The sequence below is a fragment of the Pipra filicauda genome, unplaced genomic scaffold (assembly GCF_003945595.2).
Source record: "Pipra filicauda isolate LSUMZ 115617 unplaced genomic scaffold, ASM394559v2 scaffold172_size1731463_pilon, whole genome shotgun sequence".
NCBI classification, from domain to species: Eukaryota; Metazoa; Chordata; class Aves; order Passeriformes; family Pipridae; genus Pipra; species Pipra filicauda.
The window spans coordinates 1390117-1405797 of NW_024104240.1; the positions used below are offsets into that span (position 1 = coordinate 1390117).

General features: G+C 53.5%; 2 protein-coding genes across 2 annotated transcripts; both read right to left on the reverse strand.

Moving 5' to 3' along the window:
- Window positions 1-1647: 1647 nt before the first annotated feature.
- LOC114003546 (embryonic pepsinogen-like) lies at window positions 1648-5554 on the reverse strand. Its single transcript, XM_027750609.2, has 9 exons — window positions 5499-5554; window positions 4966-5128; window positions 4590-4707; window positions 4081-4199; window positions 3793-3992; window positions 3348-3461; window positions 2726-2870; window positions 2060-2158; window positions 1648-1866 (listed from the first exon to the last, which is right to left on the reverse strand). The coding sequence occupies exons 1-9, from the start codon at window positions 5552-5554 to the stop codon at window positions 1729-1731; spliced, it is 1152 nt and encodes a 383-aa protein (XP_027606410.1). The 3' UTR covers window positions 1648-1728.
- Window positions 5555-11290: 5736 nt separating this feature from the next.
- PROK1 (prokineticin 1) lies at window positions 11291-15681 on the reverse strand. Its single transcript, XM_027750606.2, has 4 exons — window positions 15613-15681; window positions 14931-15119; window positions 12681-12806; window positions 11291-11573 (listed from the first exon to the last, which is right to left on the reverse strand). The coding sequence occupies exons 1-4, from the start codon at window positions 15652-15654 to the stop codon at window positions 11454-11456; spliced, it is 477 nt and encodes a 158-aa protein (XP_027606407.2). The 5' UTR covers window positions 15655-15681; the 3' UTR covers window positions 11291-11453.

Here is a 15681-nt window from a genome sequence, read left to right on the forward strand (position 1 = left end):
TATTCGTCATCCAGAAACATCTCCCTCCTCCTTGGAGCGGAATGTCCCGAGAATCCCAGAACGGTTTGGGTTGGTAGAGGCCTTAAAGACCACCCAGAGTCACCCCCTGCCGTGGGCAGGGACACCTTCCACTAGCCCAGGTTGCCCCGAGCCCCGTCCAACCTGGCCTTGGACACTTCCAGGGATGGGGATCTGGTGCCCAGGAGCTCAGATCTCGCCAGGAGATGGCACTCCAGGACAGACATTCCCTGCTGGAGACAGTCCAGACGTGGGTTTCCCTCTCTCTAATTCATGCTTGGAAGCTTTTAGCTGGTTCATTCCTTTATTGCACGTGTGAACATGGATGTGAGAAGGGTGTTTCTGGCCGGAGGGATGCTCCCATGGAGGAAGCCCATTCCAGGGTGATGTTTTCCAGGGGCTCCTTGGCACTGGTGCAGGATGGCCATGCCAGGAGGGTTTAGGATCTGCCTCCTGGCACAGCATTTAGGGGCAAGGACCAACATCCCACTCCCATCCCACCCACTCAGAGCACAGCTACAGCCCCTGGGTGCTCCTGCAGGTCTTGTCCATCCCAGCAGGGAAGGTCCATGGACCACTGATCCTTGGAGATGTGGGTCCCACTGCACCAGCCTCATTCCTTGTTGCTCGTAACAGTGAGAAAATTCCTGTGATGGAGCTGAGAGAAAGGTCCCTCTGCCCAAAATCCAGGCTGCCATCCCTCTTCTGCTTGGGCACGAGGGATTCCCAGCAGCTGAGGCTGGGAACCCTGGGAATGTGTGATCCCAGGGAGTTGGGGTGGGATAAATCACACCACCACCATCCCACATCACGTCCTGCTTTATGGTCAGCTCAACTTTTGCACAGTGAGAGAAGAGAAAAATTAATTTCCAACTCTGATTTCCTGGATTTTTCCCTCTACATCCCTGTTCCCATCAGGTAGGGAATGAGGCCCAGTGATGGAGCCTCACTGATCAATAAATAATGCAAATAGTTCCTTTTTCCTCAGCACAGCAGGAATGAAGCAGCAGAGACTTGGATTTCTTTCCCAGCTTCCTGCTGAGAAATTCCAGTGCAGCTGCTCCCAGGGAAAGAGGCAACCTCCACTTTTAATAGGGTTCAATGTGTCTGGAGGTCGTTTCCTTTAGGAAAATGGGAATTCTGTAGGTTCTGTGCTCCTGTAAAAGCCTCTCCATGGGAGGTACTGGGTGAGAGCCTTTTCCTGCCCTGCTCTCTTGGGTTGTCCAAGGGAAAACTCCAGTCAAGCCACATTTTCCTAAGGGATTCACTGCCCTGAGATGTTTTGGGGCTGCCTGACCCCAGCCCTGAGCCCAGAGATGGGGATTTACTGGGTCATGGGACATGGAAGCTACTGGTGGGACATGGTTGTGGGTCTGCAGGGATCTGCTCTGACATGGGCTGTGTCTGGGATGGTGAGTTCACCCTCCCTGGGTGGAAATCTGGGTTTTCCAAAATCACTCTCTTGATATAGCCCCAATAAAAGGGGCTTCCCCCCTCAGTCCCTGCAGCTCTTAAAGTCTGTAGGCCTGTGATGACCCAATGCTCCTAAATCACCACAAAGCAGCAGGTGTTTAAGAGCTCCTTCCTGATTCCCACCATTCCATGAGGAATAAACGTGCAGCCACCGACTCTGAACCATCAGCACTTTATTTGTGCCCAGACCCACGGCTGTGGTCTGGCAGGAGGTGAAACCACATCACCAGGGTGGCTCTAAACAGCCCTGGCCAGTCCCACGCGGTTGTTGGCCCGGTCAAAGATGCTGTAGTACACCCTGAGGAAGACGTCTCCCAGGATCCAAAGGTCTCCAGAGGTGGTCTGGAAGCTGCTTGTGCAGGATCCTGGGTCGTGCTGCAGCGGAGCAAGAAAAGGCAAATGGGGGAGGTGTGAGCTGGTGCCTTTCCTTGCACAGCTCCGGAGGCTCATGGCCACTCGTCTGCTGTCTCCCATGGGAATGGGAGAAGCCAAGGGAAACAGAGCCACTGGAGAGAGGAGAAGGACCTTGAGAGGTCCTTGCAAGCAGGACCAGCTGGTTCCACTTCACCTGCTCAGTGTAAGCCCAGGCAGACACAGGGTACTGGAGACCATCGATGACAAAGATGACATCAGGCATGGCAGGAACGGAGCTGCAGTTCACACTGTGCTGCAGGGAGCAGAGGGAAGGGGCTCTTAGGAGGGAAACAACGTGTTCAGAGGGCAAGGAGTGAGGAGAGACCTTGCTGGGGTCTTCAATATCCTCAGGAGGGACAGTGGAGGGGCAGCACAGATTGCTTTACTCTTGTGACCAGTGACAGGACCTGAAGGAATGGCTGGAGTTGTGTCAGGGGGTTTAGATTGGATCTCAGGAAAAGGTTCTTCCCCCAGAGGGTGGCTGGGCACTGACCAGGCTCCCCAGGGCAGTGGGCACGGCCCCAAGGCTGTCAGAGCTCCAGGAAGGTTTGGACAATGATCTCAGGGACAGAGTGGGATTTTGGGGTGTCCAGGGCAGGGCCGGGGGTTGGACTGGATGATCCTTGTGGGTCCCTTCCCACTCAGCATATTCTGACTCTGTGATTTCCTGGAATAAAGTGGACACTGGTGGTGTCTCAGCGTGAGCTCTACTGGAGGTATCTGATGTTTGCCATGAGCACTGTCCCTGTGCACGGAGTCAGATTTGGCACTGGCTCCACAGTGCCAGGTGGGCTCCAGGGCGAGCAGGGAGGACTCTCACCTCTCCATTGCTGTCCTGCCTGGCCCCAAGTGCCCTCTGGATGTTGCTGATGCCCAAGGGTGGCCCGGCCACAAGGGACGTGCCGGTGTCGATGATGGCCTGGCAGCCACCACTGCAGGCAACCTCCTGGCTGTTCACGATGATGCTGGGAGGGGAGACAAACCACGGGGGCATTAAACAACTAGATGGACCCTAGTGATGGGGTTTAACTCCTTTTATTAAAGTTGGGTGAACCCAAAGTTCTTCCCTTGAGCCTTTTCCCTCCTGGAGTTTGCAGTGCCAGTGGGAACACAGCCAGTGTTGCACACACGAGCACTGAACTCAGCTCGGCAAGGTGAGACCCAGCTGAGCCCAAAAAAAGGAGGTTTGGGACCATAACTTTGCTCTACTCATCACCAGAGACATCCCCAAAATCACAGGGTAGGAACTGGGCTGTGCCTCAGGCCCAAAGCATCCTAATTTTGGGTGGCAACTACCAAAGTACTACGGATTTTGGCCCCTTAACTTCTTCATCCCTCAGCCACGGGGTGTTAGATGGCAGTGGAAAGGCTCTGATGGTGGTGGGTCCCCGTCTCTTTAGAAGCAATGTCAAAGTGAGCACAGACCAGCAGAGCTGATTTACCTGTCCATGGAGATCTGCCAGTAGCCCTGGTAAGAGACGGAGATCCAGCGGATGGAGCCGGTGAAACAGGACTCATCGACGCCCCCGAAGATGACCACACTCCCTGTTGCCTCACTGGGTGATGAAGGAAAGAAAACCAGGGGAAGTTTTGCCATGTGGCTTCAGAGCAGGAGTGTGTGTCCCATGGAGTGAGACACTGATTGTGATGGCACGGCCACGGCCACCGCCCTCGGCACCGGCGCAGGGGCAGGACTTTGGACCTCAAAAAAGGGAATCGTGTGCCTGGAAACTGGTCCCCAGTGAGTGTGGTGGCCCCCAGCATGTCATGATATAGAGACAACACCTGATGGCAACAGTGACAACAGAGCTGGAGCCACCACAAAATGCAACAACACGCATGAGATGCGTCCACCACCTCCCCCATCCTGGGATCCACGGGACTTACTGGGACAGGTAGACTGAGAAGAGGTTCTCCTGCACCAAGCTCTCATTCACCATGTTGTCAAAGACCGGCGTGATCCCACCAGCTGCCAGGTTTGGGAATCCCAAGCCCAGGATCCCGTCGAATTTGACATGGACAAAGAACTCGCCGGGCTCCGCGGTGCTCAAGCCAAAGAGCTGGTTGGTGTCCACCAGAGATGCAACCTAAGGATGGGGAGGGTGCCATGAGGTTTGGATCAGGCACTGGGATGCTGGTGTCAGCAGGTGGAGAAGGCCCAGGGGACACACTCACGGTGACGGTGTCGGAGCCCACAGTTCCCTCCATCTCCCCAGTGCCGTAGTGGATGGACAGGCTCTGCCCCGTGCTCCTGTAGGTTGAGGACTTGGAGGGGTCAAACACCTGGTGGGTTTCTGGATAAGGGGGAAACCACAAAATGAAGCCTCTGAGCAAGGCCAAGCCTAAGGGGGGAGGGAAGCTCATTATCCTGCCTTTGGGAACAATTTAGCTGTGAGAATTTGCTGCGTGTCCTTCCCCCTCCTCCAGAACCAGGGGTCCACGGGAATTCCCATCACAGGTGGGGAAGCTGAGGCAGTGAGCACTAATCCTATCCCCCCGTGGAGCCGAGCACTGAGCAGGTCCTACACCCCAAACACTCATCACTCCAGAGCCCTGCACGGATGGGATGGATCCAGGGGGGTGACCCCAGTTCCCTGGCAATGTCACCCAACTTTTAGGCTCAGTTACAAGCCCAGGATGTGCAGCTGGACCTGGCTCTGCTCAAATGGGAAGCTCTTACTTACGACAAGCCAGGCTGGTGCAGGAGACAGAGGGAACCCAGAGGTTGGAGGAGCCGGTGTCGAAGACCACGGAGAAGTCCTGTGGTGGGGTGCCAATGGAGATGGTCCCATAATACTCCACCTGTGGGACAGCAGGGACAGGGGGGGATTTTAAGGCATGAAACCAAGCCCGGAGCTTCCGCAGGCTTTCAACTTTCATGGTCTCCCTTTTCATGGGGGCACCCTGCTTCCAGCAGAGCTTCTGGGGGGACATCTCTCTGTCCAGGGCAAGGAGAGGGGAAAAATGTGAGATTTGGGGTGAAAGGATTTGGGTTTGGTCCATGCAGATAAGGGATGGACATCCCACAAACCCGCCCTGGGGATGAGAGCCCACACTCACGTCCAGGGCGTTCAGCAGGGGCTCCACGGCCATTTTGGTTCCATTGGGAAAAGCATGTGGGAATTTGGTGCCAATGTCATAGTGATGGTCCTGGAAGAACTGGCACAGCAAATCCTTCTCCCTGAGGATCTCTCGCAGCTTCTTCCCCCTTTCCAAGGGCAGTCTGGAACAAGGAGGAAAAGAAAGAAGGAATTAAAAGAAAAAAAAAAACCACAAAGAAAAAGAAGAGTTTGATGGGATTTTGCTGCCTGCAGCTCCTGCAAGAAGGATTTAACACCTTCAATGCTCCTGCTGTTCCAGGAACACAGGAAACTTCCAAAAAACTCTGGGTCAGGAGGATTTCTCCAAAACCCCAAAACAACCCTAGAAACCAGCCCTCCCCCGGGCACCCCATCATTCTCTGCACCCCTGGAGCAGCTTTCCCAAGCCTCAGACCTCACCTCTACATCCCAAAGCCATGAAAAGGCTGGGATTACTCATCTTCTCCCTTCACCTGGCTCAGGTGACCCCGGGGTGATGCTGTGGTGACTCACCTGGTGAGCCCCTGGGCGAGGGCAGAGGCAGTGCAGAGGAGCACGAGGAGCTGCATCGTCCCAGGATAGCCAGGGAGAATTCCTGGGGCTTTATAAAGCCAGCAGGAATTCCACCAGCAGTGCCAGGAGCCAATGGGCCCAACGGGAGATGCCCCCTCCCCTCCTTTGGGCACCTGGCCAAGGCAGGTGACAGGCAGGGAACGAAGGACTCGGCAAACAGGGGCAAACACGTCACCAGGGAGGGTGGGGGCTGATTCCATCGTGCTCATGCTCCCCCCTGCATCCCCTCCCCAAACCCTCCATTCTTTAGGCCCCAGATCCTGCATCCCAACCAGGCACTGCCTGGTTTTGGGCACAGAACCATGGAATCCTGGAATGGTTTGGGTTGGAAGGGACCTTAAATCCCATCCAGTCCCACCCCTGCCGTGGGCAGGGACACCTTCCACTAAGCCAGGTTGCTCCAAGCAACCTCAGAGAGGAGATGGTGAAGAGAAGAGAAGGGATGAAAGGGGCTGCCTTGCTCTGTGTGGGATTGGGGAGACCCTACAAAGCCCTGTTCTCCTGCAGAGCCTCAGCCTCATGTGCTGGATGCACGTTGGCAGCAGGTGGAACCCCTGCTGGGTTCTCCTGGGACACCTTCCACTAACCCAGGTTGCTCCAAGCCCCGTCCAACCTGGCCTTGGACACTTCCAGGGATTGGGCATCCTCTGAGAAATGCATTCCAGGGCCTCCCCACCCTCACAGGGAGGAATTCCTTCCCCATATCCCATCCATCCCTGCCCTCTGGCTGTGGGAAGCCATTCCCTGTGTCCTGTCCCTCCATCCCTTGTCCCCAGTCCCTCTCCAGCTCTCCTGGAGCCCCTTTAGGCCCTGCAAGGGGCTCCAAGGTCTCTCTGGAGCCTTCCCTTCTCCAGGAGAACCCCCCCAGCTCTCCCAGTCTCCAAAGCAAAGGTTCTCCAGTCCTTGGAGCATCTCCAAGGCCTCTCTGGACTCACTCCCAGCAGCTCCACATCCTGACGTTGGACCCCAGAGCCAGGGGCAGGATTTTGACTTTTCTTGGCAAACAGCAGTGGGATCCCCCGTTAATGACCCCCCCCTGCCCCGGCTGGGATGGGGAAGGGGCCCCGTGGGTGCTGACGTGTGTGAGCCCCCGGGGAGGGGCTGGGGGGGGGGGTTATGCACGTTTTTCCTGCTCGGAGCCCGCTGTTATCAGGAAAATCCAATTAGTCCCGCTGGATGCAAACAGGACAAGGTGACCCTGCGGGCGCTGAGCCCTCTCGGCGGGGTTTGCCCGGAGATACGGGACCATTCACCGGCATTAAAGCTCCCCCGAGCTCCCGGGATCCGCCCGGCATTCCCGGCTCCCGGGATCCGCCCGGCATTCCCGGCTCCGGGGATCCGCCAGCATTCCCGGCTCCGGGGATCCGCCAGCATTCCCGGCTCCGGGGATCCGCGCAGCATTCCCGGCTCCGGGGATCCGCCAGCATTCCCGGCTCCGGGGATCCGCCCGGCATTCCCGGCTCCGGGGATCCGCCCGGCATTCCCGGCTCCGGGGATCCGCCAGCATTCCCGGCTCCGGGGATCCGCCCGGCATTCCCGGCTCCGGGGATCCACCCGGCATTCCCGGCTCCGGGGATCCGCCCGGCATTCCCGGCTCCGGGGATCCGCCCGGCATTCCCGGCGTGCCGAGGGAGCGGGAGGGATGCGGGGAGGGAAGGACACGGGAGAGGTGGGATGTGGATGCTGGATGGCTCCGCTGGGGCTGCTTTTATTTCAGCAGCACATCCTGAGCAACTCCACCTGCTCCAGACCCCCAAACTTGGTGGCAGCTGCAGGAGATTTCTCTGTGGACAGCATGGATCTGTGGATCTTTATTTTTTTGGCTTTTGGATCTTTATTTTTAGTTTCCTGTTGAATTTCCTGCGGAAATTGCCACTTTTAGGAAGGATGCTGTGGGCAGAGCCCCTCCATCCCCTCCCCACTGGGATGTTATGGGGGTCAGTGGGTTCCTGTGATCTTGTTGTGGAATGAAGTGGGAATTTATAACGATTTTTCAGGAAGGGAACCGTCTGGAATCATCCAGGTGGTTTGTGCAGGAGTGGGAAGGGGCTGGGGCTGGGCTACGGTCACCAAAAAGGCAACAAAGCTCATCCCAATTTGGTCTGGGGCAGGAGTTTAAGATGGATTTAAACGAGGAAAACCATTGGGATGAATTTTAGGAACTGCCTTGAGAACAGAGGCTCACTCCAAGCCTCCCCCCCCCAAAAAAAATGTGTATATAAAGCTCCCAAAGTCCAGTATTAATTCTGGCATAGCCAAGCAGTTTCCAAAGGTTGCTCTTGGATCAAATTTACCCCCTGACTTCCAAGAGTAATTAGAGTAGGACAGAGAATTGAATATAATTAAAATAGAACACAGTAGAGTAGAATAATAGAATTAGAAGAATTATAGAATGGAGTAGCATTAGAGAAGAGAATAATTAGAAGAAAATAGAATAGTATAGAATAGAGAGGAGAATTAGAACATAAGATAATTAGAACCAATTAGAATAAGAGAATGAGAAGAGAATTATAGACTAGACTAAAATATCGTTACAGAAGAATAGAGAATTAAAATTTAATTAGAATAGAACAGAATTGATTAATAACAATAGAAATAGAAGAATTATAGAACAGAATAGAATAGAATAGAATAGAATAGAATAGGAATAGGAATAGGAATAGGAATAGGAATAGGAATAGGAATAGGAATAGGAATAGGAATAGGAATAGGAATAGGAATAGAATATTTCCCTGCTGTTTGGAAACCCTCCATGCAATTATTTTAGGTGTAGAATATTCAGACCTGGGAGCATCACCAGGATGTTGCAGGTTTCTGATACCTCAGCCATGTCCTGATCAGGTCCCAGCTATGTCCTGACCAGATCCAAACCCTGTCCTGACCAGATCCAAACCCTGTCCTGGTCACATCCAAACCATGTCCTGACCAGATCCCAACCCTGTCCCAGTCAGATCCCAACCCTGTCCCAGTCAGATCCCAACCCTGTCCTGCTCAGATCCCAACCCTGTCCCAGTCAGATCCCAACCCTGTCCCAGTCAGATCCCAACCCTGTCCCAGTCAGATCCCAACCCTGTCCCAGTCAGATCCAACCCTGCCCCAGTCAGACCCCAGCCGTGTCCCCTCCCTGTCCCATTCCACTCTGGCACGTCCAGCCAGGCACGTTTCACCTTGGAGGCAGAACATCAAACACACGTGCTGGGGGATGAAAGGGGCCCTTGGCACCATTCCCTGGGGGAAAAGCAGCTCCTGGGAATCAAACAGCCCCTGGTGCTCCTGATTTCAAGGGAAAGTTGACTTTTCTCCTTGTCCCCACAGGAGGATGGAGCTGGAGCTTTGCTGCTTTTGCTCTGGGTGGAACTTTGCACCTCTAGGGGAAAATAAAAAGGATATTTTCTAAGTTTTGCTCCCCTAAATGCAATTCGAAAGCAGTTTAAAAGTGTTTTTTTCTGCTTAACTGCAGGGAAAACCCTGCAGGGATGCAGGAAAGGGACCTTATCCATAATCTTTATTATGGACAACTCCTGACTCCTTCAATTTACGATTCAAAATCAAGCAGAGCCTGGTCTTTCAATGAGAATGTTCCTCTATTTGTGCCAGAATCCAGTGACTTCCCACTAAACTGTCACCTCCTGTAGTTTAAAACCACCAGGAATTTGATAATTCCCACCAGGATTTGATAATTCCCACCAGGATTTGATAATTCCCACCAGGCAGTGCTGCCCTGGAGTCTGGGAGGTCCCCCCAGAATGGGAACTGAGGATGGGAAGGAGCTGTTAAGTCGTTTTATTTCTTGTTGTTGTTTCTGCTGAGAGAAAACACTTTGCAGTATTTTCCCCTGGGAGTTGTCTAGAAATTAAACAAAATCCCAAACTCAGAGCCCCTTCTGCACACTTCCAAGCTGGTGGGTGGCCAGAGGCAGCTAATAGGGAAAGCAGGTTAAGGAAACAGGCCCAAACCATGAAACCATATATATATTTAACAGTTTTATGAATTATTATAGGGTTTTTCTTGACTTTTCCCCTCAATATTGCTCTGGGGTCCATTTCTAGAGGGTTTTTTTGTGGTGTTCACAGTGCCAGGTGATGGTACCACAAACTCACCCACCTGGGCAGATGCTGCAGGACTTTTCTCTTGTAAATAAAAATAAAAAATTCTGATGTGTAAAACAAAAAACCCCACCCTAAATAGAATCAACCTGATCGTCGCAGTGGTTTATTTTCACCAAACTTATGATTTTTTGGGGGAAGAACAAGTGCAGAGAAGCTTTTGCCTGGCCTCAAACCCCAAATCCCAAGGCAGTGCCTGCCACAGCCACACACTGGGGTCCTTTGGGGGCTGGAGAAATAGAAACAGGTGTTGGTATAGCACCAAAACCCATCCAAACCCCTCAAAACCCCACTAAAACCCACCAAGCCCCAGCAAACCCCAACAAATTCCATGATAATCCCACCAAAAACCCACAAAAATGCCCACTAATCCCCACCCAACCCCACCTAACCCCCCAAACCCCATCAAATCCCAGCAAGCCCCACCAAACCCAGGCCTCACCAGGGTGAAGCCCCAGCACCAAACTCCAAGGGTTCTCCAAGGTCATTTCTGCACAAGGAGAACCCAAACCCAAACCTGAGTTTTGTGTTTAAGCCCTGCTTCTGCCTGAAAGGATCCCAATAATTTTGAGATGTTTTTTGCTGTAAATGCTGACTATTATTCTTTAATATTTGTCTTTATTGTGCCCAGGGGTTGCTGTTGGAAGCAGGAAACTCAAGCAACACACGAATTTTGCACAATGTATTTCAGAGCAGAACTGAAAACACGTGTCCGAAATCACTTTTAGCACTTTAACGACCTTTAATGTCCCATTCTCCTCTCAAATTCACCTGCCAGAAAGAGAACCCCCAAAATCTCGTACAGTGCCTGAACCTCAGGGAGATGCCGAGGCTGGAAAACCTTCCCCTACATCCCAGCCCCACATCTGGCACAACACAGCTCCAACCAGCTCTGCCTCAGCCTCTTCCTGCCTGGACTTTGGGAAAAGCCATTCCTTGATTCCCCACAGCTACTTGGTATGGATTTGATCTAATTGTGGGTCAGATTAGATCATCCTGATAAGCCACAACTGGGCAGTGTCACGATGGGAACCATCATTACAGAGCTGATTTATCCAGTGGGAATTGCAGAGGTAAAGCAGCTCTGAGGATGCTGCAGAGGGTTTGGATTTGGGACAGTTTGGGCACAAGCTGCAGTTTTTGGGCGTTGATCAAAACGCTCCACCTCCCCACAGAATGAAGTTTCTGCCCCTTTGATTTTTGTTTTTCACAACTGAAAAATATGAGATAGGTTAAACTCCGTCTCCCCCAGCCCTGCAGGTGCTCTGGAACATGAGATGCTGCTGCTCAGCTTCACATCCCAAAATTTATCGTGTGCCAGGATTAAAAAACATGGGAGGAAGCTCTTGGCTGCTTGGCATCTGCTTTCACTCCTCAAATTTCCTCATCCTTGACTTCTGCTGGATAAAACAAAGCAGGGAGGTGGGAACTCCCTGGAAGCATCCAGGACATGGAGCCAACAGCTTGGGGAAAAGGGATTTGTGAGGCCACAGGCATTTGCCATGCACTGCCCCTCGATCCAGGGACACCCAGAGGATGCTGGAGCCGGATCCTGCTCTGGGCTGGGGCAGAGCTTTGCTGGGGCAGAGCTTTGCTGGGGCAGAGCTTTGCTGGGCCACATGTTGGAGCAGCTTGGCCTCAATTTCCCCACAGAACATCTCAAAATGACACCGTCCACCTCAGAAAAGCACTTTGAGGCTGCCTGGTGCTCTGTGGGCACCTGACAGCACGGGAAGGGGCAAGACACGGGTGCTGTGGGCTCATGGGTGGGTTTTTAGGGAGAATCCCCCTAAAAATGGATGTTTTTGAAGTGGCTGGAGCAGCGGAAGCGGCTGTCGAGGAACCTGGAGCACAGGAGGTTGGGCAGACAGGGGCAGGTGTGGTGCTGGCGCTTCCCAAAGAAAGGGACCTGCAGAGAAACAGTGAGAGAAACGAGGTGTCATGGCCCCAGGAATGATCAATGGCACCATAGCCCTGAGAAAATCCGTGGATTTTCTCAGAGGTTTGATAGGAATGTGCCTGAAATTAGTTTGTGATCCCTCTGAAGCCCTTCCTTTGCAAGCAGAAGGTGCAGAGTCATTAAATCTTGCTCCCAGAGCGTTCAATCAATACAGCACAGGGAGGGGGATGCTCTTCCTCAGGCTGGGACGCTGCTGCTAAATCCTCCTGGAACTGGGACTGCAGCAGCACCAAGCTCTGGGCTAATCCCAGTGTGCTGGGGGCTCTTATCCAACAGAAATCAGGGAGCTGGGGAAGCTCTGGGGATTTAACTTGGCTTCTTCTGGCTCGGCAGAGCATTTATGGCTCAGTTTGGAGGGGTGTGGTTTGTGCTTTACTTGCAAAGGAGTGGGCTGGTGGCTCAACCCCAGCTCTCAGCCAAGATCCACAGCATTCCTGAGGGATCAAGCCCAGGTTGGATGGAGCTCTGAGCAACCTGGTCTAGTGGAAGGTGTCCCTGCCCACGGCAGGGAGTGGAACAAGATGATCTTTAAGGTCCATTCCACCCCAAACCACTCCATGATTCCCTGATTTAGGGTGCTGTGAACATGCAGTGGATTGCCCAAGATAATGTAGAGGCTGAAACAGCTGCCCCAGCTCTGGGACCCCACAGTGCCACCCAGAGCCTCACCCCAAATTCCCCCCTCAGTCCCCCACCTCCATCCCAGAGTTCAGGGCAGTGGGAAGAGCTGGAGGTGGACAGGTCTGGCACTGGGTTCCCTTGTCCAGTTCCCACCCCCATCACAGCTCCCTCCTCACCTCCCTCAGCACTTTTTCCTTGGAATATCCCGATCCAGGAGCATGACAGCATCCCTGTAGCAGTGCTGGCACCCGGCTCCTCAGGAATCAGCTCCATTCCCAGCTCCTCCTCCCCGGAAAACCACTCTCCCACCCCCCCACCCCCCCACCCCCCCCCGCCACCAACCCCTTCTCCATCCCGGGGTTTAATGGAGCTTTCCCCCCACGTGAGGAGCTTGGAGCCCCTTCCTGGTCTTTGTCCCCCCTCCCCAGGCTGTACCTTGTGACTGAAGGGGTGGCACTCGTCCCCCTCCCGGCCCAGGGGGGTGCAGACCCGCAGCCCCCTCAGCCACAGGCTCAGGGCACAGCAGGTCCCGCGGCCACACTGAGGGTCCCGCTCGCAGGCCTGGGGAGGAGGAGGGTGGAGAAGCACCGTTATCCCTCTTTTTGGGGGGTCAGTGGTGGAATCAGCCCACGCTGGGGTTGGGGATTTAACCGAAAGGGGGGGGCAGTTCCCAGTTCTGCCGGTTTGGGTTGAACTGGGGAGGTTTCGGGGCAGGGCACGGGTGGGATTGGGGGGCTGAGTTTTGTGGGATGAAGGGGAAATCCCTCATGGGCACAGTGGGGGGAGGCACAGAGGGAAAGTTTGCAGCTGCCTGACTTAAAGCAGCATTGGTGCCAAGGGAGAGCAGCAGCAGCGAGGGATAAACCCACTGTCCAGATCCTCCCTCTGGGAATATCGCCCGGCCGAGCCTGGAAAACTGCTCAGGAACCCAATTTCCCAGAGCTTTAATTTTATTGTTAGTGGGAGCAGAGTAATTCCAACAACTCAACCTCTCCCCTCCAAAGAATACATGAAACTTTGGAAAACAGGGATGGGGAAACTGCGGCACAGGTGGAAACACTGCCTCAGCTCTCCCCCACACCTGGAAGCCCACGATGCCAGGAGGAGGTGGATGGGGATATTCTGAGCCCCAAGCAGGTCCCATTTTTCCCCTCAGGATGTGGTGGCCATCACTGGAGAGGCTCATTGCATTCCCCAAACCTTCTCTGACCCATCTGCCTGATGGTGGGTTGGCAGCACAAGGAGAACTGATGGGATTCACCCAACACCCCCCCGGGGGGCCCTCCCCTCCCCTCCCAGGGGATTTCTTTCCCAGGAGTTCCCAGCACAAGCCCATTGTGGTTGAAGAGATGTGGCAATTGCAGCTGGGGCAAAACCACAAAAAAAACCACCAAAAAGCAAAGTTTTGGGGTGGGGTGTTTGGGGGGGTGTTTGGGGGGGGGGGGGGTGGGGGGGGGGGGGGGTGGGGGAGGTGGGTGCGGGGGGGGGGGGGGGGTGGGGGTGGTGGTGTGGGGTGCGGTGTGGGGTGGGGTGTGGGGGGGGGGGGGGGGGGTGTGGGGGGGGGGGGGGGGGGGGTGTGGTGCGGGTGGGGGGGGGTGCAGCCCTCTCATGGTTGGGCAGAAAGGGGATTTTACAGAGTATTCCCTTTCTTGGTGGGAACCTGATTCTCCCTGAGCTTCCAAAGCTCCTTAAAAACCCCAAATTCTGTTAAAAATCAGATCTCAATAACCCTCACCTGCAAACTCAGGGGGCTGGTGGGGGCTGCAGGCATCCAGGGAGCTGCACATCCAAACTCTTTCCTTGTGGTATTAAAAATACGTGGCCCTGGAATAATTTCAAGCCCTGGGATAAGTCCTGGAATAATTCCAGGAGCTGCTGGGTCTGTTTGGCCCTGGATGGAGGTGGATCCCCCTGACCTGGCTCTGAAGCTCCAGGCTGGAGAGATCAAAATCACCACAGGCTGCAAAGAAAGAGGTCTGGCTATGAAGGGAAAGAGGAACCAAGAGCCAGTTGAAGTCAACTCCCAAATTCCCATTGGCTGGGAAAAGCCAGGAAAGCATCATTATCCCTCTTTTTGAGGAGTCAGTGGAGAAATCAGTGGGATGGAAATGCTTGGTTTTTCCAAGGAAAAATCCAGAGGAAAAAGAGGGGTTCAGCCAAGCCTGGCTTTGCTGAGACCAGCATCCAGACCCTGGGAGCACCACAAAAACCTGGATTCTGTCCCTAAAATTCACTTTTAGCACCACCCTCAATCCAGTGCTTGCTCAGGGGCACTCTGAGTCCATGGACAGGGTGAGCAACCACCGGCCCTTGGCATCCTGACAGCTCCTACCTCTGTTAATAATTCCTCTAAATTTAGGAGGAAAAAGGACAATTTGGGGTGTTCGAACCCTTGTTCCAATTGGTAACATGCTCTGGGAGATGTCCATAAAGATATATTGATTTTTACCTGCTGGAAAACTTCCCAAAATCCCACATTTCCCCGCTGACACGGGGCTGGGAGGAGAAGCTGGGGGAGGGAACAGCACCCACAGGTGGGAAAAATGAGAGAGAAATTGGGAAAAAACGGGGGGGGGGGAAAAGAACAACCCAAACCAAGCAGCACAAAGGCCTGGTTGCTGTGTTGTTTCCCAGTATAACCAAGATGAATCCATACAAACCCCGGGGGGTGGGAGCAGGACTTACCCCAGTGATGACGGCGCAGGGGCAGGGACTGAGGAGCAGGAGGAAGCAGAGGAGCTGCAGGATTCGGCCCATGGTGCTGGAATTCTGAGCAGCCTCACACTTCACACCCTTTATAACCCCTCCAGCTCCACCGTCCCCGGCTTTTTTTCCTCCCCTGATGATCCCAGAAGAAGCAGGTAAGACCTGAATCTCCAATGGCATCAAAGAAATGTTAATAAATCACCAAGAAGGGAGAAAAAGTCCCCTCCCTCCACCCTCATCCCCCCCCAGGGGGATTTATCAGCACAGCTGGATTTTCTAAGTACACCCCTAAATCCATATGTAGCCTTGACAGGTGTATGGAAGAATTTAATTAAAAAATTGGGGTTATTTAGCTAAAAGAAAACCTAAGAATTAAGTTCTGCTGCTCCCCCCCCATCTTGGAAGAGCCCAAGGTGCAATAATGTGATAAATATCCCCCAGAAATAGAGACTTGGCTGCGTTTATTTGGGAGAATAAAAGAAGGCAGAAAGGGAATAATGTATTTTTCATCATTTCAATCTGAATATAATGTGCAAATATGTTGATTTATGGCTCCAAGTACAACCCATCTACCTCGAATTGCATTTGGTGCCTCTCCTGGGAGTGCAGGGGAATAAGAGGATGGCTAAAAAAGCAGGAAAAGGTGGAATTATTTGCTTACTTTTTTAATTTCTACCTCCTGTGAGGATGCAAAGGACAACATCCTAATGTGCTCAGGGCTTGGGGACTC

Excerpts from the sequence above, each read along its gene's own strand:
- LOC114003546 (XM_027750609.2), bottom strand. The coding sequence starts at position 5,554 with ATGCAGCTCCTCGTGCTCCTCTGCACTGCCTCTGCCCTCGCCCAGGGG. Across the intron at positions 5,129-5,498 it reads CTCGCCCAGGGGCTCACCAG|ACTGCCCTTGGAAAGGGGGA; the intron begins GTGAGTCACCAC and ends TCCTTGTTCCAG. Across the intron at positions 2,871-3,347 it reads TGGCAGATCTCCATGGACAG|CATCATCGTGAACAGCCAGG; the intron begins GTAAATCAGCTC and ends CTCCCCTCCCAG.
- PROK1 (XM_027750606.2), bottom strand. The coding sequence starts at position 15,654 with ATGTTGTCCTTTGCATCCTCACAGGAGGTAGAAATTAAAAAA. Across the intron at positions 15,120-15,612 it reads AGGAGGTAGAAATTAAAAAA|ATTCAGGTCTTACCTGCTTC; the intron begins GTAAGCAAATAA and ends ATGCCATTGGAG. Across the intron at positions 12,807-14,930 it reads CCTGCGCCGTCATCACTGGG|GCCTGCGAGCGGGACCCTCA; the intron begins GTAAGTCCTGCT and ends CCTCCTCCCCAG.